The 24,465-nt window shown below is 40.8% G+C and overlaps 1 protein-coding gene across 2 annotated transcripts in view; it reads left to right on the top strand.

The window, feature by feature from the left end:
* The window catches only part of Gtf2f2 (general transcription factor IIF subunit 2), a 156,226-nt gene extending 150,236 nt beyond the window's left edge, over window positions 1-5,990 (top strand). The window contains exon 8 of one of the 2 annotated variants that reach the window (XM_076872402.1): window positions 1,786-5,990. In XM_076872402.1, the coding sequence (XP_076728517.1) occupies window positions 1,786-1,905 (120 nt within the window). In that variant the 3' untranslated portion in view covers window positions 1,906-5,990. The remainder of the gene's footprint in view (window positions 1-1,785) is intronic. The other variant, XM_076872403.1, reaches the window with a different exon arrangement.
* The last annotated feature ends 18,475 nt before the right edge of the window (window positions 5,991-24,465 follow it).

The following is a 24,465-nucleotide window of genomic DNA, read 5'->3' on the forward strand; positions in this document are numbered from 1 at the left end:
TAGTAGGACCCTTAAAGCTCAAAAGATAATGCCAAGCATTAATATATGGGATGGCATCAAATTGAAAAGCTTCTGCACAGTGAAGAAAACAATTTGGAATGTAAAGTGAGAATCAACCTACAGAATGGGAGAAAATATTTGCTACCTACTCTTATAGATTAATATCTAGAATATATAAAAAACTCAAAAGACTAAGTAACCCAATTAATAAATGAGCAAATGAATTAAACAGATACTTCTCAAAAGAAGAAATACAAGTGGCCAAAATATATGAAAAATGTCCAACATCATTAGCAATTAGGGAAATACAAGTCAAAACTGCACCGAAATTTTGTCTCACCACTCAGAATGGCAAGAGTACAAATAATAATAAATTCTGGAGAGGAGAGTTATCATACTGTAGCACCACATGTGTATATGTTTTTTACATATATTTTGGGGGGTTGTGGATGGACACAACACTTTTATTTTTATGTGATGCTGAGGATTGAATCCAGTGCTTCATGCATGCTACGTAAGCTCTCTACTACTGAGCTGCAACCCCAGACCCATACCCATGTTTTTAGCCAGTAGCTAAACTCTGGAATCAGCATAGGTGACCATTAATGGATGGATGGATAATGTGGTATATATACACAATGGAGTTTTATTCAGCCATAAAGAAAAATAAAATATGTCATTTGCATAAATTATTAATAATATATTAGTAATAAGTGAAATAAGCCAAACTCAGGTGGTCAAGGGTCATATGTTCTCTCTTGGAGGGAAGATAGAGAGGAAAAAGGAAAAGAAGGACAGAAGGGTTATAGGGATCTCATGAAAATCAAAGGAAGATAAGTAGAGGAAAGGGACCAGAAAGTGAGAGGCAGGGAGGGAGAGGGGAGGTGCTGGGAAGTGATATTGGCCAAATTATATCGCTATATTATGTGCATATACAAATAAATAACAATAAATCCCACCATTATTACAATTATAATGCACCTATAAAAATGTGGAAAAAGGGAAGAAAACTTAAAAAAAATACTTGTTATTATAAAATACTTTCACCAAAAATCTTGTGTGGATAAGAAAAAATTTAAAAAAGAACTGAGAATTCTAAATATCTGTCACATGTTTGCTTCATTGAATATTATCTTTCTATTCCAAAAATACTTGTTATTTTATATATATAATATATTTTGGAAGCAGGAGCTTCCAAAACTACTGATTCCAATCTGACTGTAAACTGAGACCTTGAAGCCATTGACCTCCCAGGCAAATTACACTTGATGTATTAGGTCATGTTAATAAATCCTGAGCACCAATAATTTCCAGTGTATTTTTCTCTAGACATATTTATTTTTCCTTTTAAGTTTTCAAATTTTTGCTTTTAGGACATTCAGCTCCTTTGATGCAAATGACATATATTTAGTGAGGTGTTATATATCATAGGTGTAGAATCAAAAGGCAAGCTGGGCATGGTGGCACATGCAGCAGCTCTGAGGCGGGAGGATCATGAGTTCGAACCCAGCTTTAGCAACGTATCAAGGCCCTAAGCAACTCAGTGAGACTCTGTCTCTAAATAAAAATAAAAAAGGGCTGGGGATGTGGCTAAGTGGTTAAGAATCCTTGAGTTCAATCCATGGTACCAAGAAAAAAGAGAAAAGGCAGTTTATTTAATCTCTTTATAAAGAAATCTTGAGCTTTTATTAGCTTTATAATTTTTATTACTCATAAATGTGCTTTGACATTTTTGTTTTCTGTCTTTATATCTCATCTTTGAAGTTTTTTCTTTCTTTTTTTTAGGGATATCTAAAGGACATCTTGAAAGAAATTGGAATTCAGAATGTAAAAGGGATCCACAAAAATACGTGGGAGCTGAAGCCAGAGTACAGGCATTATCAAGGAGAAGAGAAGAGTGACTGAGAGGCCTTGTAGCCAGAATGCTGATGGAACAGCTGAGTTGTGATGCTAACCAACAGCCCTGTTACCAGGAAGCTTGAGCATCCTGTGTTAAAAGGAGTAAAATGATTGGTACTTTAGTTTCTTTTAGTAAATTTTTTAAATCTGTAATTCTATAAAATTTCTTAAAGTGGTTTTTGAAAAAGGACAAATTTATTTATAGACTTGTATTAAACTTGTAAATTCATGATGGGGATAGGGGTTAGGGATTAAGAGGGCTTTTCATTTTAAATGTTAACTTTTAAAATGTTAAGATTTGGAAATGTTTGCTAAATGAAGACTTTGTCCTTGCTGCCTCTCTGAGAAACTAAAGTAACTCAGGTCCAAAGTGAATGATATACAAGGAAAAAAGGTCAACTACAGAAATCATTAAAAGGAATAAATAGCCAAAGCTTCTTTTTTCTGAACTTGTTCAAAAATGAAGTTGCCTTTTAAAAAAAAGTGATCATATTTCATGTTCATTGGTACATTAATAAAAGACATTCAGTTCATAGTAGAATGACAATTTTTATCATTAGCTTATTTTATTCTAGTGATATTGATAAGCAGAATGAACAAAATCATTGTCAAGTCATGTGTCTTTTGTTTGCTTTTAAAATAAGTAAAAATTGAATACCTGTCCAAAATTTCAAGATTTATCTTTTTCAGCCAGATTATAAACTTTCCAAAGTCTGGCTTTGCCTGCAGAATTTCACTGCCCATTCAGCAGGTACATATTGACTTCACCTGGCAAGTAATACTGCCAACTAAAGGAGGGTTGTAGTGGTGCAATGGAGACCGAAAAGGTTAGTGTCAGTTCAAGTACATGATAAAATTTTTCTGACATAAAATGTTGTATATTAGGCAATCCAAAATCATACCCACAAACAAAACCACGCAAAAAAAGGAGTTTTAGCAAACTAAGCACAGTGAAAAGTTGTTTAAAACATGAATTCATTTTGTCATTTAGGATATTTGCAATCAAAAAGTGGCAAATGCCAAAATTTTAAGAAAAGATTACATCATTACAGCAAAGAGATAGCTCTCCATTGAGAGAAATAATGTTCTGTATGATTTGCTTTTAGCAGCAGAACAACAGAATTCTTAAGTGGAGTGCCACTGTGCTAAGAAAATTTTTATCTTTGCATTCCCACCATAAAATACAACTGTGATTAAGGAGGGTGGTCTCATTTCTCACCCCACTTCAGTTGTCATATCCTACCTTGTTCTGGTGCAAGAGGCAGATATGGTATGCCCATTACCTCCTCTGCTGATGACTGGAAGCCCAGTCATCAAAAGCTCTCAGATAAAGGTATCACTCTATAGAAATGAGAATTCTGGGTACCTGCCATGTGCATGGTGTATTACATAGCATGTATCTTCCCACAAAACTTGCCCTTTTTTGCTGTATGATACTGTCCTGAAACAGAGAAGACGTCTCCTCTATATTTGTTTTGCTTTAGTTAGGACAGTCTCACCAAATTGAACTTGGTAGCAGTGCCATTCGAGTTTCCCGGGCATAGCTGTGTCTTATTTGAAACTGTGCTTTGTTGTTGTTGTTGTTTTTAATATTTATTTTTTAGGTGTAGATGGACACAACACAATAATTTTTATGTGGTGCTGAGGATCGCACCCGGGTCCCGCCCATGCTAGGCGAGTGCTCTACCGCTGAGCCACAATTCCAGCTCAGGTATTTTTTATAAAACTGCTTTCTTTAGCTTCTCATAGTTGCTTTTTACCTCATCATACCTGATTGCATCTGCTTGGGTTTCTAAAACATCAGTTATTTCTTCAGTAGAATAATTGATCTAGATGGTAGACTACTGCCAATCCTCATTCATTTTTTGTTTTTTTTTTTTTTTTTTTTTTTTTCCTCATTCATTTTTTGGATTGAACCCACTGCTCTACCATTTCTTTTTCTTTCTTTCTTTCTTTCTTTCTTTCTTTCTTTCTTTCTCTTTCCTTCTTTCTTTCTTTCTTCCTTCCTCCCTCCCTCCCTCCCTCCCTTTCTTCCTTTCTTTCTTCCTCCCTTCCCTCCCTCCCTAAGTTGCTCAAGATGGCATCAAACTGGGGATCCTCCTGCCTCAGCCTCCCACATAGCTGGGATCGCAGTTATGCACCACTGCTCCCAAATCCTTTATTCTTCCATTTAAGGACTCTCTTGCTCTGACAAACATGCTTTCAACAGCTAAAACTCAAGAAGTAGGAATCCTAAACTCATAAAAATGTACTGTGAGATTCAGAGAGAAAAAGGCTGATAATAAAATGTCACATCAGAAGAGTACAGGAAGGCTATATTTCATAGATGAACCTCAACTTGTGCACTTGCTTAGGAGATGTTTTAACTGACAGAATAATATTAAGATTTGGTTGCTGGACATTAGAAAGATTTCAATTGCATGTTGCTACAGTAACTTACAAAATGGTGTAAATTTAAAAAGAGGACAGATTTTGCTCTGTTTTGTCATGAGCAAGCTCTGAAGGATTTCAGCAGTTCTTAATGGTCTGTGAACAGATTTTTCTTGAAGCTTATTTTCTTTATTGGTACGTATCAGTGAAATAATAGTAAACACTTATCAGGCCCTCCATGCCTAGTAGTGTGTTAAATGCTCCAAAATATTATATTGTTTAATCCTTCAAGATTATGCTGAGGCATAGGTAATGTCCATTTTATGGAACCATTTCCTGCCTAATATCTCTATAATGTTGGTCCCCCTTTGTAGAAATCCTACCCATGGGGCAAAATCAGAGTGTGTTTTTCCAAATTCTCTTCCCATCACCTCATTTCACCTCCAAATCAAAAAAATGGAGCTGATCCAAGAGAGTTTCGAAGAAGGATCTTAACCTTTGGTATCCCTAATTGAATTCAGACACCAAATCTCATACCCACAGGATGAAGACTACCCTTAAATTCAGGATCCTTTTGCTAAAGTTTAAATCTCTGTTCCACTTCAAGTGGAGGGTGGGATGAGAATGGACCCAGTATGACAGTCCTCTGAGTGGAGGTTGCTGGTGGAGAGTGCTCAGAGGGCTACTGGACTGAGCTGCCAGATGCTCAGGTGGCACCTGCTCACTCCACTTTGTTTCACAGGATGCTGCTGTGTTTTCCCTAGCATTCCTACAGGAGTCTGGGAAATAGTGAGATTTGAATTTGACTTTTGAATTCTGTTTTCTTTCTAACACAAGTCTAGAGCAGATTCCTGAAGCCTAATGAAAGCATTTGGATAAGGTCTGTTTAAAAAAAGGGATCGGAGGTCACTTTCTTCACACACACACACACACACACACACACACACACACACACACACACCCGCCCTTGCTTTGAGTCAGGGTCTAACTAACTGCTCAGGCTGACTGTAAACTTGCAGTCCTCCTGCTTCAGCCTCTCAAGAGGGACAGAGGTCATTTTAACCATACTCCTAGTTTTTCCTCCTCCCTTTCCTTTGAGTATGTGTCATCATCCATAATGTTTGTTATAAAAACAAATCAGGGCTTTTATCTGATTGTTAGAACCCATATAAACTAACAGGACTATTCAGATGCTTTAGGTTCCAATTTAAACTGGATTCTTATATGTCATTTAATCTTAAGTTTTAGGGCTTTTAAGAATTATTTTCTTGTGGGCTGGGGTTGTGGCTCAGTGGTAGCATGCTCACCTAGCATGCATGAGCCACTGAGTTCAATCCTCAGCACCACATAAAAATAAAGGCATTGTGTTGTGTCCATCTACATCTAAAAAATAAATATTTTTAAAAAATAAAGAATTATGTTCTTAAAGTGTACCATATCTTAAAATGTTGAAATGTGTATTTAAATTGTCATAAGAGAATGAATTTTTTATTGTGCTGTGGATGTATAAATTCAGCAAGAGTATGTTACTAAGCTAAAAATCATAATCTGGGGTGGTCATGAAACACAATGGCTGTTTACTAATTTGGCAGGTATTAGTAAATGTGAACATGTCCCATGCACACACAAATGAGTTTACAGGGCTGGTCCTCTTGACATTTAAGCCTTGCTTCTGATTACCATTCCATTGTCTCTTCTTCAACAAAGCCTATTTTAAGCTACTTTGCCAACTCATTAATTCTTACCACAACGGTTTAGCATGGGCTCTCTTATCCTTGTTTTTTAGATATGAATCCTGCAACACCGAGAGGTTGAAGAACTTGTCCAGGGTTATACTGTAGCCAGGGGCAGAGACTGATTCATATTCCCAAACTGCACTCTGGACTCAGACTCCTGGCCACCATTGGTGTGTTGGGTAGTGAGCACACACTGCAGAGAGCCCAGAGCAGTAATTCACCTTCCCAGACCCTCTCCTCACTCGTAGGGATCAGTCTCAAGAGTTCTGTTTCTTCAACAAAGAGTTGCTTCTGGATGATGCCTCAGTTGTTCCACCTTAAAGGTTCAGTTTCCAGTTCCTACTCAGTTTGTGGAGTTTCCTGCTTATAGAATGATGTTCTTTTTTTTGTTGTAGACTCCACATGAGGAGATATTTCTCAAGAATGATTACCAGTGGCCAATGTATTTTATTTACTTATATCCTAGACCATCAGTGATTCTTCAGTGCCAGGCTCATGAGAAAGTTTCTGGTGTGGTTAGTCACAGTTGGTGGTCCTTGCCTTGGCTCAGAGAGCACCAAGGAAGTCCCTCAGCTTGAGACCCCAAAGTAGCAGGGATATAGAGATGAACAAATAAGATAGGTCCTTGCCTTCAGGGATTTATGATATTGAATAAGACTTGGAAACAGATACATGGCAACATAGATTATTAAATACGTGGAAGAATGTTTTAAGAGCTAACTGGATTCAAAACCCATGACTTAGAGGAAGTTGCTTACTCTCTGTGCTTCAGTTTCATTATTGTAAAATATGGCTAATTGGGTGTTTGGAGGAACAGGAAAGCTTCTTAGAGGATTTAATGTCTGGGTTGGGTTTTGAAAGAGTCTAGAAATTCATTAAAAATCAGCAAGCAGGAAATACAGGGGAAAAAGTTTAAGGGCATCAGAATAATCTTCCTACATGAGATGGGTGAAGTGAGAGCCCACACATACTTGTAGTTTACTGGCAGATACAGGAGAATAGTAAAAAATTGTGGACAGACAAGTTGAGCCCTGACTGAATATGATGCAAGAATTTAAGGGTCAAGCCAAGTGGAGCTGAGACAGGAGGATTGTAAATTCAAAGTCAGCCTCAGCAACTTAGCAAGATATTGTCTTTAAAAAAAAAAAAAAACAACAAAAAACTGAACAAAAAAGAACTTGGGTTAGCAAATCTCACCTGTGCCCAAGTGGACTGGGTAAAGAGCTCTTTACCTAGACAGTCCTGCACTTCTTAAGCTGTGCACACAGATGCCTGCTGATGCCAGCAGCTCGGTTACGCCCTTATTTGCAGCAGGCTTTTTCACCTTGACTCATCCCTGCCTGATTCATTCCTGAATACATTTCTTCACTGTGGTTCAATTAGAGCTGAAGTCGAGATCTACCTGAGAGAATTATGTGTTAGAGGTTTGAAGTGTCAGTCACTTGCCCTCCACCAGAGCAAGCTCTGATTAATGAAGATAACTTGGGGAGCACAAGCAAAATGGGGTTGAGTAATAAACATTTTTATTGGAGGCCCAGTCACTCCTAGTTCTGCTGGAAAGCCTAGCTAGGAGCTGAGGCCAGAGTTGAGAGAGGCCCTTATCTTTTTCTAGAGATGACTAGAAAAAGTCACTGACTAGTCACCTGTAGGTAGTTGGTCTGACCTAACACTTGTAGTGAAAAGCTGGACAGCTGAACTTCCCAGCAATGGCACATCCTAGGGTGCTCATCCCTGGGACAGTGAACACAGGGGTTCAAAGACAGTACACACAGAATGGGAGGAGATGGACAGAGCTGTTTTAACACTGTTAAGGAATCATTAATTTGATGTAAATAGAAGATGGGCTTTGTACAAGGCACAAATGATAGAGTGGTAGCAGGCCACCAAATGAGTTCTTACTCAAGACCCATCTTTAAATCAACCTGCTGCCACCTAGATTTCCCTTTAGACCACAAATGACCCCACATCCACCCCTAAGACACAGCTGAGATGTTAGTGAGCATTCACTCGGCCATATGTTCAGAGAACATCTGTCCAGTGTGGACCTCCAAAGAAGACACCAGGGCATGTCTCTGCTGATGAGGCCTTCAGAAATAAATGATGATCTCTCACCAATGATGCCAAAAGGGAGACTTAAAATTTCAATATAATAGTTGTAAAACAGTATAATAGTTGTAAAAAAATTTCATAGTTGTAAAACACATTAAAAGATTTGTATCCCAACTATATAAAGATCTTTTAAAACACAGTAACAAAACATACAATCCAGTTTTTAAATGGGCAATAAATGTAAACATCTTTTGTAAAGAAGAGATGGATGGTGAGTAGTTTATAAAAAGCTGTTTGACTTTATTGGTCATTAGAGAATTGCAAATTAAAATCAAACAACATAATGCTACATGCCTGACAGAATATTTAAAACTAGAATATATATTTTAAAAATATATGTATGTGTGTGTGTGTGTGTGTGTGTGTGTATGTATATATATAAAATTTAACTGGAGGTTTAACCCAGGGATGCTTTACTACTGAGCTACATTCCCAGCCCTTTTTACTTTGAGCCAAGATCTTGCTAAGGGCCTCACTAAAGTTGCTGAGACTGGCCTCAAAACAATTACAGGCATGTGCCACTGCACCCAATCAAAATGGGTAAAACCTTAGAAACCTGATAGAATCAAGTGCTGAGGAGTATGTAGAGCAACTAGAACTCTCATACATTGTTTATGGACATGCAAAATGATGCAAATTCTTTAGAAAACAGTTTGTCATTTTCTTATAAAATTAGACAACACCAAAAAACCCAGCATTCCCATTCTCAGGAGTTTACCCAGGAGAAATGAAGGTGTTTCAGTGCATAAAAACCTATTCATACATGTTTATAACAACTTTAATCCTAATCAGAAACTGGAAACCGCCCAGATGTGCTCCATCTGTGACTAGATACAACCAATTGTGGTGAAGTCGTAGAGCAGAATTCTACTCAGCAATAAAAAATTCTACTCAGCAATAAAAGCGAGGGCTTTAGTTATACGACTTGGACCAGTCCCCAGTGCATTCTGCCAACTGAAAGAAGCTGGTTACATACTGTATGTTCCCACTTACATGACATTCTAGAGAAGGCAAACTACAGGGATAAAAATACATCAGTATTTACCTGGTGTTGGGGTATATGTAAAAAGACAGGCAAGAGAAACTTGAAGAAGATGAAAATCCTGATTGTGGTGATGATTATATGATGTAAGTTAAGACAATCTACACATTTTATTGTTTTTGTTTTTATTTTTTGGTTTTTGTTTTTGGTATTGGAGGGTTGAACCTTACTGTTTTTATTTTTTGAGATAGGTTTCATTGAGTTGCCAAAGCTGGCCTCAAACTTGGGATCCTCCTGCCTCGGCCTTCTTAATCTAATCTATGCAATTTAAAAGTGAATTTTACTTCATAGTAAATATATCAAAGCCAGTCACAGTGGCATTCATCTATAATCCCAGTTTCTTGGGAGGTTGAGGCAGGAGGATCCCAAATCTGTCTCAAAAATAAAGAAATCAAAAAGGGCTGGGGATGTAACTCTGCAGTAGACCACTTGCCTAGCATACACAAGTTTCTGAGTTTGATCCCCAGTACCACAAAAAAAATAAAGAAGGGAAAAAAACTGGAAGCAAGTGTCCATTAACATGGAAAGGCTAAATAACTATGGCCTGTGGTCTGTTATGTAATGTCTACAACATTTAAAAAGAATTAACTAGGGCTGGGGATACAGCTCAGTTGGAGGAATGCTTTCATCACATGCATAAGGCCCTGGGTTCACTCCCCAGCACCCCCACACACACACACACACAGAATAAGTTACTTCAGTGTGTACTAATATGGAAATAATTCCATATGGTTAAATATAAAAAGCAAGTTTCAAAACAATATTAATAGTGAAGACCTTTTTATAATAGTAAAAACAAAACATCTATTTCTACATGAGCATCTGTGCATACAAACACACAGAAAGAAGTCAAGAAATATACCAGGCTTACTTGTGAAGAAGAGACTGGAGTAGGAGGCAAGACAAGGGGAATTTCTCTTTATTTGTGAAATACATACCTGTGTGTGTGTATAAATAAAAAATTCCTGACCAATGAAGTACATGAACTTTAATGAAGTACATGAACTTCTTAAGGCTCCTCCAAAAACTACATCCAGCCCCATTTTCTACCCCACCAGGCTTTTAGGATTAGAACATATCTGAAATCCTGCCATCAAGGAAGGATGGTTCCTTAGAAGACTAAATGTGGGTGAGGGAGATGGACATGGTCCATCTGACATTTTGTGATGGGCTCCTGAGCTCCACATAACCCAGGAGTCTATAAATGGCTCCTGTCAAGAAAAGTTGTGAGAGAAGCCTGTAGGTTCTTTTTACAGTGTTGCTGCTCTGAACTGGCCTGCTCTGTGGCCTTGAAAACTCTCTCTAGGGTCACTGTTGGTAAATTCCATCTCACAAAGGGAAGAAAGTTCTGTTTCATACAGCAGAGGCCACAAAAAGCCATCAATGGAGTGAGGCATTATATGCCCAGAGTAAATTTGGGATATGAGTGTCCCTGAGGGAGGAGAAACTCATCTCTCCTTTAATGTTTTGCCAAACATTTGAGAAAGTAATCTTTAGTAAATACTGAGCTGCTGCAGGAGGGAAAGAAGAGATCTGTGGGGTTTAAAGCAGAGGAAACCCAAGGCAAGTTTCTGATCCTGTCACAACGGAACTGTGAAAGGCTAAAACTTGAGCTCAAGCTGATACAGCTTTTGCTAAATTGCTAGCCCACAACATCCTGTGAACAAGGAACCTTCTTCCCACGGGAGCCAGGGATCTGAGAGGAGGAGGAGGGCGGGTGCCAGTCTTGTCGTAAACTCCAGCAGAAGATTCGTCACAGGAAGGCGGGATTGCTGCACGCACATTGAAGGAAGGACTAGGCGGCAAGAGGATTTTCCTGTTCAAGTGCAGCGTTTGGAGGGAGTGAGTCATTCCTCACCAAGCTTTCTATCCTTTTTGAAAATAAAACTCTTCATCACCTTCAGATGGCAACTGGCAAGTGGAGCCTTAGCAGTGTCAGCCAGCCAGCTCTGAGATCACATTGACAACCACCCACACCCAGGTTCACACGAAAGCCCCACAAGCCTTCGCCTGTGAGCTTATTAGTCAATTGAATCAATCTCGCAGGTGGGTTTCTCCTGTTGCATATGTTGGTGTTGCAAAAGGATACCAAGCAATCAGCTGCTGAAGAACAGAGAAGAAAAACAGGATCTTTTGGTTTGCTTTTTGTGTCAGGGTCTTTCAATGTTGCCCATGCTGGCCCTGAACCCTGAGCTCGAGCAATCCCACGTCAGTCTCCTGAGTAGCTATGACTATAGGCATGTGCCACTCATTGGGTTTCTCCCCTGTTCCCTTGCTGGGAATGGAACCCAGGGCCTTGCACATGCAAAGCATGCACTCTACCAATGAGCTACATCCCCAGCCAATGGGATTATTTCAAATGAGTTCTTTAAAAAGAGAACTTCTTAGTTGGGCTCGATTGGTTGAATTTCTCCTGAAAAATTGTGTGTGTGTGTGTGTGTGTGTGTGTGTGTGTGTGTGTGTGTGTGTGTTTCAGGGCTAAAGTATCACATACACTAGAAAAGAAGCCAAGACATTAACATTTCACATTCTCAATATATGTGCTGAGAGCACTTGTGCTGGTTGTTTTAGGTATTAATTGTCACCAGTAACAGGATGAAGAAATTTCCTGGTTTAGGAGAAGTGATTGGAGAGAAGCTAGAAAACAGAAAAGGGTGTCTTGTACTGGGTAGGAGGTTTGCACAGATAATCTTTGACATCCCTCAGAGTTTTAAGATTCTAAACCATGGGCCTGGCTGGAAAAAGAGTTTGCTGTATTGTCTTCTCACAGAGCAGGGGCCATCTGTGACACACAGGCTCAGTTTTATACATCAACATTCCTCTGTGATCAAGAGGCAGGCACCAGATAGGCACATGTGTTCTAGGAAATGGTTATTCCCTGCATGGCATCACTGCCCCCTTCTGCAGGCCCACATGCTGCTGGGCCCTTTTGAATGCCCCCCGAAATTCTTGTCTCTTATCATCTAATGGTCTCTGCTGTTGGTCTGCCTCCATGCAGCTGCTCCATCCTGCACTCTGCAGATTGACTTCCTTGACTCCACGAAGCCTGTGTTTCCCCGTAACTCAATTTGTCTTGATAGGGTGCCAACTCCGTCCCCAATTTCACATAACTTCGGTTCAACTCATTCACAGCTGAGTACTGGTTCTCATTCAGGGTCCCATCTCCAGATCTTCTACAACAATGTGCTGCCCATCTGGGTTTAGGTGTTCACCCCAACAACTGATTGTTGGGGAAATAGGAGGGTACAGAGACAGAAACCGCATCTAGCAGTGGTAGGAAGGGTTCCCGTGGAAGGAGTTGTGTCTAGCTGAGCACTCCAGGTGAGTCAGGTGCTCGGGAGTGCACACCTGGAAATGGGACACTCCTATGGTCATTGTTCCATTGCATTCTGCTCTGGTAAGAGTCTGTGACTAGTTCTGCAACTAAGGAGACAGTAAGAGCACTGGGGAAAGGACTCACTTTGGATCCCAAGTAATGAAATTATGGGGAGGAGGCCCTTCCGGTTCTAGAAGTCCTGATTCCTATGGAAAGATAAAAGAACAGCAAATGCAACCAGTAGAAGAGTAGCTCATATATAAATTCCACGCTATAAAGGAGTTATCTGTTGGATGCATATAACATCCAAAAAAAGCCTAAATTTTAGTGAGAGCAATAGTAATGCGCCATTGATACATACTATTAGCAGCAATTTCAGTTATTCGACCCACATTTCTGACAAGGCTGAGGTACTGCTTGCGTTTACACATGGCTGGTGTGCACTGACATAGCGTTTTCAGGATCTCAAAAAATTGACAACTGTTTCTACCCCTGTTTCTACAGACCAGAGGCAGAGGCACTGTGTTCACACCACACCACCTGCTGGTTGAGCTGGGGCCCAGGTGCTCTCACCAGAATTCTCTGACCCACCCAGATATCAGAGTCATGGGAGTATGGATGGGATGAAGTGCACACTGCCAGGCACTGAGTAACTGGGACACATCTTTTGGGATGGGTCCCCAGCTCTCTTTTCTATAAAGCTCCACAGATATTTCTGATGATCCGTCAGGACTAAAAACAGTATAACTTTTTATTTTCAACTGGAAAACATAAAAAAGCTGTTTTGTTGGTTGTGTTTTCCTGGCCATGACCAGCTTGTAGGAAAGTACAAGGCTTTCCTGAGAAAGCACAGTGGTACCCCACCTAGTCCACATCACACCACACCCCATCCTGAGAATTCCAGAATGAACCCACACCGACAGCGTGAACCTGGATGCTTTAACGGGCTTCCCTGTTGTCATCTGGAAACCGAGGATGAGAACAGGTGCTCCTGGGCTTGTGACGGGGTCACATCCAGATTATTTTTTTTCCTTTTTTTTATTGGTTGTTCAAAACATTACAAAGCTCTTGACATATCATATTTCATACATTAGATTCAAGTAGGTTATGAATTACAGTAGATGGGGTAGAGAGAGAAGATGGGAGGGAGAGGAGGGGGGATAGTAGAGGATAGGAAAGGTAGCAGAATACAACAGTTACTAATATGGCATTATGTAAAAATGTGGATGTGTAACCGATATGATTCTGCAATCTGTATTTGGGGTAAAAATGGGAGTTCATAACCCACATCCAGATTAAACCCATCACCAGCTGAAAATACTGCTAAGTCAAAAAGACATGTAACCAAAGCCGAGCGTGGTGGCACCTGCCTATAATCCCAGTGACTCAAGAGGCTGAGACAAATGGATCACGAGTTTAAAGACAGCCCCAGCAACTTAGCAAGACCCTAAGCAACTCAGTGAGAACCTACCTCTAAATAAAATATGAAAAAGGTCTGGGGATGTGGCTCAGTGGTAAAATACTCCTGGGTTCAATCCCCAGCACACACACACACAAAAAGTCATGTAATCCACCTAATCTACTGAACTTCATAGCACAGCTTAACACCGCAGAGTGTCGACCCTCTGCCCTCATGAGTGTGTGGCTGACTGCCACCGCCCAGCACCATACTGCATATCACTAGCCCAGGGAAAGATTCCAACTCAAAATTCAATGGATGGTTTCTGCTAAGTGTGCACTGTTTTCACACCATCGTAAAGTATAACAAATCTCTAGGCCCAGCCAACATAATTCAGGACCATCCTTTACCCATTCCCAATGGTGCCTGGGGAGGTATGTGAGAAGAGTGTTAAGTGGTTTCACTCTGTGCTGCCACACAGATGTTCAGTAAATGTTTATTGTGGAGTCTACTTTCAGAGCTGCTGTCAAGGGAATCTGCAGCTCACACCTGTCATTTCTAGCCACTTCACAGGAGATGGTCAAAAAGCCATAAACAGGGGTAAAAAGCCAAGGACCATGGAAATCTGATAATTTGTGGCGATTGTCTTTCTCAAACAGACCAAATAGTAAATCCTGCTTAGGATTTACAAAGGTAAATATTGACTGGCTACTATGGTGGGTCCTTGCTAACTGGTTCACAGCCCTGTGAGTTCAGGGGCTCCAAGGCTAGGTTTCCTCTGTCCCCTCATTTAAGGCCACCAGAGCCACCAACCCAATTCTGTCAGCCCCTGCCCAACCAGCCTTGTACCCCCACCTCTTGTGTTTTCTTGATTATGTTCCTCTGTGGTTTGAATTCCAACAGGAAACATGGAGTGGAGAAAGTATATGTTGCCCCAATGTATGTGACAGTCCTTCAAAACACTGGTTCAGTCAGTTGGGATTATAGGTCCCATGGTCCCTTCTTCCATAATATCTACTTGAGTTTCCTTGCCCTTCAAGGTCTGACTTCTGCATCTGAGGAGATAGTAGGAGTATTGGGAGTGAGCGGAACACGTGCCCCTACATGATCACTCCTAGGAAGGTGAGTACTTCCAGAAATGACCATTAGATCCTCTGCACTTTGGGGTTCATGTCAGGAAAAAAAAAAAAAAAAATATATATATATATATATATATATATATATTTATTTATTTGATGCTCAGAGTTCTCCTTCCCATGTATGTGCCTTAGCATGACACTGAACTGGTGAGCCCCTCACCTCATTAGGACCACAAGGACTCTAGGCACATTTTGTTGTGGTCCAACAGTTGGTGTCTGTCCTGATCCACTCAGCTGCTATGACAAAGTGCCATAGCCTGGGTGGCTAATAAACAACAAGTTTCTTAAAATTCACAATCTAGGTGCCACCATGGTTGGTCATGATGAGGTTCTTTTAAATGTGTGAACTTCATATTTCTCTTTGTGCCCTCAGATTGGGGAAAAGGGCAAGAGAGCAATCTGGGGTCCTTTCATAAGACTCCACCCTCATAACCTTATCTTCCAAAGCCCCATCTCCTTATATCACCTTGGGGATAAGGATTGCAACATGAATTTTGGGGCAATACAAACTGTGACTTTGTGTCAGTGGGTTTCTCACACAGGAACTTATTCTGTTTTTCTTTTTTTTATGGTGAATAAACCTTATTTTGAAAACAACTATTTGATGCCTTCCATTCTCAGCTGAAATGCGTGCACATCTCTGTTATTTTTCAAAGTAGAGGCTACACCTACACAGAATCTACTTTTGGACTTGAAAGAAGGTGGTTAATGCCACAGCTCACGAAGACTGACTTGCCAATTTAACTTAAATTGGGTTGAATAGCAATTCTAGCACTGGAGCTAAAATCATCTAGACTGACCTTGAGCTTGGATGGTGAAGAATGGCATCATACAGATGAGAAGGAACAGCAGGAATAGCCAGGGGCTGTCTTTCTAAGCATCATTTTCAGATATCTGACAAAAGGATTTTTAGAAGCTTCATTGGTCAGACGTAAAGGAGCTTCATCTAGTTTTTTTGGCACCTGCCACTTTTCCCTCTCTTGGCTCTGGGATTCTTGATAATGGGTGAAGAAAGAGCTCTTTCTAGACTTGGGAGGGAGGGTGGGAAGCTGGATGCACTAAACCAAGAACAAGTGATTACCATAAGTCTTCTGACTATTTGTGTCAAGGGAAGCCTGGAGGTCTCACAAACTTACTGTTTGAATCTGCCCTCAATATCCAGAATTTGAAAGATATCAGACTGGAGACTGGGGTTGTGGCTAGGTTGTGGCTCAGTGGTAGAGTGCTTGTCTTGCATGCATGAGGCACTGGGTTCAATCCTTAGCACCACATAAATAAATAAAATAAGGTATTGTGCCCATCTACAACTGAAAAAAAAAAAGAAAGAAATCAGAATGGGCGTGGTGCACACCTGTAATCCTAGAGGCTCAGGAGACTGAGACAGGGATCGCAAGTTCAAAGCCAGCCTCAGCAATTTAATGAGGCCCTAAGCAACTTAAGAGATTCTGTCTCTAAATAAAATACAAAATAGGGCTAGGGATGTGGCTCAGTGGTCAAGTGTCCCTGAATTCAATACTTGGTAACCATCCCCGTCCCCACAAAAAAAAAAAAAAAAAAAAAAAAATCAGACTGGAAATAGTCAATTTAGTGATTACTGCAAACTTTATTCCTAATTGCACTACTTCAGTTTATTATGTATAATAAGCAATGTGAGCCATATTTATTTTCAGAAAAAAAAATTGAGATCACCTAAAACCATTCTTTTTACAGAAGAATGGAGTTATAGTGCAAGTGTAGAGGCTCTGGGCGGAAACAGCACCTCGGATTTCAGCTGTACAGGGGCAGCCTCTATTTCTCTGAGCTTTCCTGTTTTATAAAGGGTACAATTATGTGGCCTACCCTAGGAAAACATTGTAAGGGTTAAACAATAGGCTGTAAAGTAATATACAAATGTTCAAGGTAATTTATTGTTATTAGTGTGGGTCCTTTGAATTGTGACATACCGTCTTTTTTTTTTTAATTCAAAACATTACTAAGATTGCAGAATCACATCGGTTACACATCCATATTTTTACATAATGCCATATGACATACTGTCTTAAGTGAAATATAGAATGAATTTGCCCCAGGGGTCCTTATTATATTAAGGATAAATAGTGCAAAGATGTAGTTTATAGGTGTGCTAATCAGCTTTGTCACTGTGACCAAAATACCCAACAAGATCAAATTATAGGAGAAAATGTTTATTGAGGGCTCACAGTTTCAGAGGTTCAGTCCATGGTCAGCCAACTCCATCATGGTGGAAGGACTATAGTGGAGGGAAGCTGCTCATCTCAGGGAAGCCAGGAAGCAGACAGGGCAAGGGGAGGGGCTATAGGGAAGATTCACCCTTCCAAGGCAGCTTCCAGTGGCCCACCTCCTCCAGCCCCACCCCACCTGCCTACAGTTACCGTCCAGTTAGTCCATTCTAACTAGGATGGACTGATTAGATTATAGCTCTTGTATTTCACCTCCTAATATTCCTGAATGAATACAGGAGCTTTGGGGGAACAGTACGTTACTGATTTCTGTGCTTTCTGAAACAACCCATCCTAAGCCTGATTTGATGCAAGTACTGAGCTTAGAGAACCTACAGGCCTGGCAGTTAGCATGTCTGTCCCCTCCAGTCTGGATATCCCCCACGCTTTGAGAACCCTACTATGGGGAGGCATCCAGCACCTCATTAGGGGGTTCTTCTTCCTGCTCAGGGGGATATAAGCCACCTAAGAAATTAAAGTCTAGAATAATTAGTAAAGTTAAATTTTGTGCATGGTGAGAAGTATCAAAGTCTAAAACTACCTCTAGAGAGGTATTAAAGTCTACAATAATTAGTGAAGTTAAATTTTGTGCATGGTGAGAGGTAGGGGTTTGTTTTCATTTTGCTGCATATGGATTTCCAGTTCTCCCAGCACCATTAGTTGAAGAGGCTATCTTTTCTCCAATGTATGTTTTTGGTGCCTTTGTTTAGTATGAGATAATTGTATTTATGTGGGCTTCTCTCTATGTCTTCTATTCTGTACCATTGGTCTACATATCTATTCTGGTGCCAATACCATACTGTTTTTGCTACTATAGCTTTGTAGTATACGTTAAGGTCTGGTATTGTGATGCCTCCTATTTCATTCTTCTTGATAGTGATTGCTTTGGCTATTCTGGATCTCTTATTTTTTTCCAAATGAATTTCATGATTACTTTTCTATTTCTGTAAGAAATGACAATGGGATTTTAATTGGAATTGCATTGAATCTGTATAGGAATTAGATCAGAGACCCTGTGCCTAATAGAGGAAAAAGTAGGCCCAAATCTTCATGATGTCAGATTAGGCCCCAACTTCCTTAACAAGACTCCTAAAGTACAAGAAATAAAATCAAGAATTAATAAATGTGATGGACTTAAACCAACAAGCTTCTTCTCAGCAAAAGAATCAATGAGATGAAGAGAGAGCCTACATTTTGGGAGCAAATTTTTGCCACACGCACATCAGATAGAGAACTAATCTCCAGGATATATAAAGAACTAAAAAAACTTAACACCAAAACAAACAACCCAATCAATAAATGGGCTAAGGAGATGAACAGACACTTCTCAGAAGAAGATATGCATTCGATCAATAAATATATGAAAAAATGTTCAACATCAAACATACTCTAAGATTTCACCTCACTCCAGTCAGAATGGCAGTTATCAAGAATACAGACAACAGGGCTGAAGTTGTGGCACAGTGGTAGAGCACTTGCCTAGCATGTGTGAGGCTCTGGGTTAGATTCTCAGCACCACATAAAAATAAATAAAGATCCACCAACAACTAATAAAATATTTTAAAATAAAAGAATACAGACAACAATAAATGTTGATGAGGATGTGAGGGAAAAGGCACACTCATTTATTGCTGGTGGGACTGTAAATTGGTGCAACCATTCTGGAAAGCAGTATGGAAGTTCCTTAAAAAATGTGGAATGGAACCACCATTTGACTCAACTATCCCACTCCTTGGCCTATACCCAAAGGATTTAAAATCAGCATACTATAGTAATGCAGCCACATCAATATTTATAGCAGCTCAATTCACAATAGCTACACTGTGGAACCAACAATGGAATATTACTCAGCAATAAAAGAGAATAAAATTATGGCATTTGCAAGGAAATGGTTGGAGTTAGAGAATATCATGCTAAGTGAAGTAAGCCAATTCCAAAAAGTCGAAGGCTGAATGTTCTCTCTGATGAGTGATGCTGATCCATAATGGGGTAGACATGGGAAAAATGGAGGAACTTCAATGGGGCAAAGGGGAGAGACCATGGGGGTAGGAAAGATGGTGCAATAAGATAGACATCATTACTCTAGGTATATGTATGACTGCACATATGGTGCGATGCTACATTGTGTACAATCATAGAAATGTAAAGTTGTGCTGCATTTGTGTACAATGAATCAAAATGCATTCTGCTGTCACATATACCTAATTAAATAAAATTTTTAAAGTAAAATTCTCCATGAAAATTTTTAAAAAATTTAAAAAAGAAAAGAATAATTAGTGAAGAACAAAAGACAAAGTTGGAAAGAGTTTCAAAAGATGGAGTCTGTCCACACAGGAGCTGGAGCTAGACAATTAGAAAACGGCTCCAGTGGTTTATTTAAGGGATACATCAAAGGCAGGGATAAAGTTTCAGGGGTGGAGTCTTGCTTTGTGATGTCTTGCAGTCAGCAGGTTGACTGGCATCTTGGTAGGCCACACCCATCTCAGAAGGACTGTGCGGCTACAGCAGGTCACCCCATCTCCGGTGCTGTGTGGGACCTTTGGCAGAGCTTCAATAGGGCTCACAATGTGTCTGGGCGGTCAGCCACTGGAAGTTCCCAGACACCAGATTCTCCTGTTCACTAGGCTGCAATGCCAGTGTAGTCCACTTGCCTAACATGAACGAATGATAGCCCACGAGTGGCTCTCAACACCCCACCCTACTCAGTGGGGTCACTCTGCTAGCAAACATATTTGCAGGAAGGGGACTTGGGAGTATTTTTCTTAATAACATTCTAAATTTCTTTAAGAAATAGCACCAGAGCCAATGATGCCACATAACTATAAGACCCAGCTTTCCCAACTATAAGACTTGGGAAATTGAGGCAGGAGGATCATTTGAACCTGGGAGTTTGAGGCTCCATCTCAGAAGGAAAAAAAGAAAGAAAGAAAGAAAAGAAAAGGAGAAAAAATAAGTGGAACTAAAGTGACAAAGTTAGAGGGGGAGATATAAGAATTATGAAATAGGGCTCTACTAAGACACACAGGCCCTTGGGGATAAATCGGGTTCTGAGAACCGATAGGAAGCTCAGAAGAACTGAACTGGCAGGTTCTCCAGGGCCAGAAACTCAGGGAGAAAGACTTTTCTGCCACATGAGAAGGCCATAGATGTGTGTAACTCTCTATTAAGCTGTGAACAACTCCTACCAAGTTAGTATTTGGAATTAGCATTCGCTCCCTTTATTTAATACAATGCTTGACACACCAAGAGATGTTTGATAAACATTTGCTAAATGAATGCACTGAAAAATAACCAAGTTGAGAGCTAAGATGGAAATGGACCAGAAGAGCAGAACAAAGACGTTCTGAAGGAAGGAATGGCTGAGTTCATCATGCACATGTGGGAGGAGAAGAAAGATCCAAAATGAAGTCGTGATTTTATTTGTTTCCATCTGGTGGGTGGATACAGGGAAGTATTGACCATTTTCATTCAGGCAAAAGTAGCCTAATTGCACTCGGGGAACTAAAGTTAAAGATGTGGCCCTAGGGGCCGGAGGTCTGGAGTTAGCAGTGAGTGGTGGAGGTGTCGGTTCTGGGAATTGGGAAGAGGAGCCAGAGGAGAGCGGTGGAAGGTGTTAGGTTGAGGACTTCCACTAGCAGGAAACAGAAGCCGAGAACTTGATGGCTGCTGTTGTGGGTAATGATGATGTTGTCTTTAATTAGACATACAGCAGCCTGGGCCCAGAGGAAACAGAGTGGAAACCTCCTGCACTCCCCTCTGGAAGGTCTCCTGGGATTGATAGATCTCTCTCTCTCTCTCTCTCTCTCTCTCTCTCTCTCTCTCATACACACACACACACACACACACACACACACACACACACACACACGCTTCATTCCAACCTGCAAAGCTTGGCACAGGAGTGATGTTCACACCCTCTTCAGCCCCAGAGCACTGCAGATGGGTTTCTGGGAAGAACAAATCTTTTCCTCCCTCAGCTCAGCTTGAAGAATGACCCGCTGCGTTTCCTAGGAGAAAGAGTTTAGGAGTCTCAGGCAGAGTAAAATGTTTAAATGCAGTTTAGTTCTTAGCCCTTGTAGAATGCTCATTATTCTCTTTGTTGGAGGAAACTGAGGCCGTCTGCGGGGAGATGAGCCCTTCCAGCTGCCGGCCCTTCAGTATCTGAGTGAAGAATTGGTCAACACACAGAGCAGGGCTGGGCCGCACACTGGGACAGGCCAGAGCTCTGCAGACTGTGGGCAGAAGGCCAGGCAGGCGCACTGGCCCTGATCTTGCTTCAGGCCAGGCCCAGGGCCTACACAAAATCCCTCCCTCTCTCCTTTCTGCTCCCTTCCCAGCCCTGTATCTATATCTAGCTCCTCAGAGATTTCTCCTTCTGTGTCTGTCCTGAACTTCTACTTTTGTCCTGCCCCAATTGCTCCCTCCTCTTCGCAGCTTCTCCCCCCAGCATCGTGGTGGCCCCTGTGTTCAGCTGCATAAAGGAACTCCCTTCCCAGGCCCTCCCCCATGGGAGCTTACTAGGATATGGGCTTTAACTTTTTAATTGATTTCTTCGTCCTACTAATGATGTCTGGCCAATCATGCTGTCACCTGTAGTATCAGCTATGAGGCAGGCTGAGGAGGGGGGATCACTTGAGCTAGGAGGTCAGGGCCAGACTGGGCAGCAACATAGTAACATATCTTAAGGGGAAAAAAAAAAGGATGTATTTCTGTCTTAGTTCATTGTACTTCTATACAAAATACTCGAAACTGGATAGTTTACAAATAATAGGAATTTATTTCTCACCCTTGTGGAAGCCAAAAGTCCAAGATGCCAGTGGGTCAGAGCCTGGGTGCTTTCCTTAATGATGCATCCTGTTGCAGAAGGTCAAGAAGGGTCTAAACCAGTTCCCTTCAGCACTCTGCCCTCATGGCAGTCACTTCCCAGAAGGCCACACCTCCTAATACCACCACAACAGGGTTGAGGGTAGGAATGCCCATTGTAGGGAACTCCAACAGTATAGACAGGTGTAATAAAGGCAGAACAAAAGTCACCAGTATAAGTCTCTTCGGAGACCTCTGGTCTCTGAGTTTCATTCTGGGCTCTGCATCTTGCTGTACCTGTGTAACCTCAAAGCTGTTACCTCCCCTCCCTATACCTGAGCTTCCTGTCTACATCTGAGTGACAATTGCATCTAGTAGCGTTGTCTGAGGATGGGTGCCTCAAATAGACAGAACAAATGACAGGCATGGGTCTCAATGAAGTGGTAGCTGTGATTATGGTTAGATGTTCAGTGCTTGGAGCTGCTTTTATTACTATCGCCCATTGCTGTCTCTCTACAAGCACCAGGAAGTTCTCTCCCTATAGGGTGCCTTCCAGCAACCAGGTTGCTGCCCACTTGTTACAAAAGACTTCTGTGCAGCTGCTGCTCATGATGCCTCAGGATTTGTTTGAACAAGCTCCCAGTCAAAGCTAAACATGTAGGATTTGTATCCCAGAGTGCTGGTGGCTTCCCTGAGGACAGTTTGGTCCTGGGGATCCTCTACCCTGCTCATCCTCCCTAACCACTGTACTTCACTGCCAGTCCCTCAGCCACCCTTTCTGGTTCACCCACCCCCCTCCCTGGCCTTTTCCCTGGCCCCTAGGCTTTCAGTCTTCTCTCACTGCTTCCCTGGATCCCTTCCTGCTTCACTTCTCAAAGAGGCAGATGCCAAAAGTGAGAGACCAGACAGATTTCTCACTAGCAGTTTATTTTGCTAACTAGCACCTTTAATTATAAAAGTACATTTTGCAGTGTGTATTATGCATATGTTTAATACAAACAGACTCATAATATATATGCTCTTTCGCAAGTCGCCTTTTTTATTTACTATAGGGTACCCATCTTTCTGTAGCAGTTCATGTAGCTCAGCCTCATTCTTTTTAACAGCCATTGAATAGTGTATGAATAAATAAATCACATATCATGATCTATTTAAATATTCCCCTACAAACATGCATTCAGTGTTTCCAGACTTAGATTTTGTTTTATTCTGCTTTGCTCTATAAACAATGCTGCAGTGAACTTGTTTGTCCATAGGTCCCTGGGCTCTTGTGTGACTTTCAACCCTTTTAGAAGGCACTGTCCTCAAAGAAGGGGCCAGTGTCTCTATGAGCATCAGGCAGTCGCAACATGGTGTGCTCAGACCTGAGTACTATGCTGGTTCTACTTCAGGACCTAGAGTTAACAGTTTGCAGATCTGCTACAAAAAACACATGAGGAGTTGTCCTTCTATAAACCCTGCGGATTACTAGCCCTCCAGCCCTGTTTGCCCCACTTTCGTGTTTAATATTCATACAGTGAACTTTCTCTGCCTTTAAAGAAATTTTACTGGGGCTGGGGTTGTAGTTCAGTGGTATGCAGCCTGCTTCACACTTGTGAGGGACTGGGTTCGATCCTCAGCTCTACATAAAAATAAATTTAAAAATAAAGATATTGTGTCCATGTAAAACTTAAAAAAAAAAAAAAAAAAAGAAATTTTACTGATAGCTCAATAGTTCTCCTACCTATTCAAGGTAAGACTTTTACTTTTTAAATAATTTTTTTCCCTTTCTCAGAGTTTAATGTCTTCTTGTTCCTGGCTACCAGTTCAGACTTTTTCCTCTTTCAGAATTTTGCTCTAGACCCAACTTCTGCATGAAGTTATTTCAGCCCACTCAACTATGAATATTTCACTCTCTTAAAGAAAATTAAACCTAGATATAGATACAAATATTGGCATCAGAGCATCATGTGTGGGGCTCAAAGATCAAGTAGCACAGACTCTACTGTCCCTGCCTCCCCTTCCCAGACTTTTCCAAACTCTGACTTTGTTCTATGGCCTTTTGTTTTCCTGGAGTTTAAAATGATCTTTCTTTTCTTCCCCTCTACCTATGTGTTATTCCATTGAGTTTTATCAAATTCTCTGTAATGCTAATAACTCCATAGAGGCCCCTTTCCCAGTTGGAACCCTCAGTCATATTTCTCCAAATTGCATTATACATCTCTTCCTAGGAGTTATTTTTATCACTCTCTTAATTCTCCTTTTTCATTTTCTCCTTATTTTTGAGGCTTACATCCTTAAGTAACTTCCTAAGAAAGGACATTTGGGAAGTAAGTATTCTAAGTCTTTTTTTTTAAGAGAGAGAGAGAGAGAGAGAGAGAGAGAATTTTAATATTTATTTTTTAGTTTTCAGCGGACATCTTTGTTTGTATGTGG

The sequence above is a fragment of the Callospermophilus lateralis genome, chromosome 12 (assembly GCF_048772815.1).
Source record: "Callospermophilus lateralis isolate mCalLat2 chromosome 12, mCalLat2.hap1, whole genome shotgun sequence".
NCBI classification, from domain to species: Eukaryota; Metazoa; Chordata; class Mammalia; order Rodentia; family Sciuridae; genus Callospermophilus; species Callospermophilus lateralis.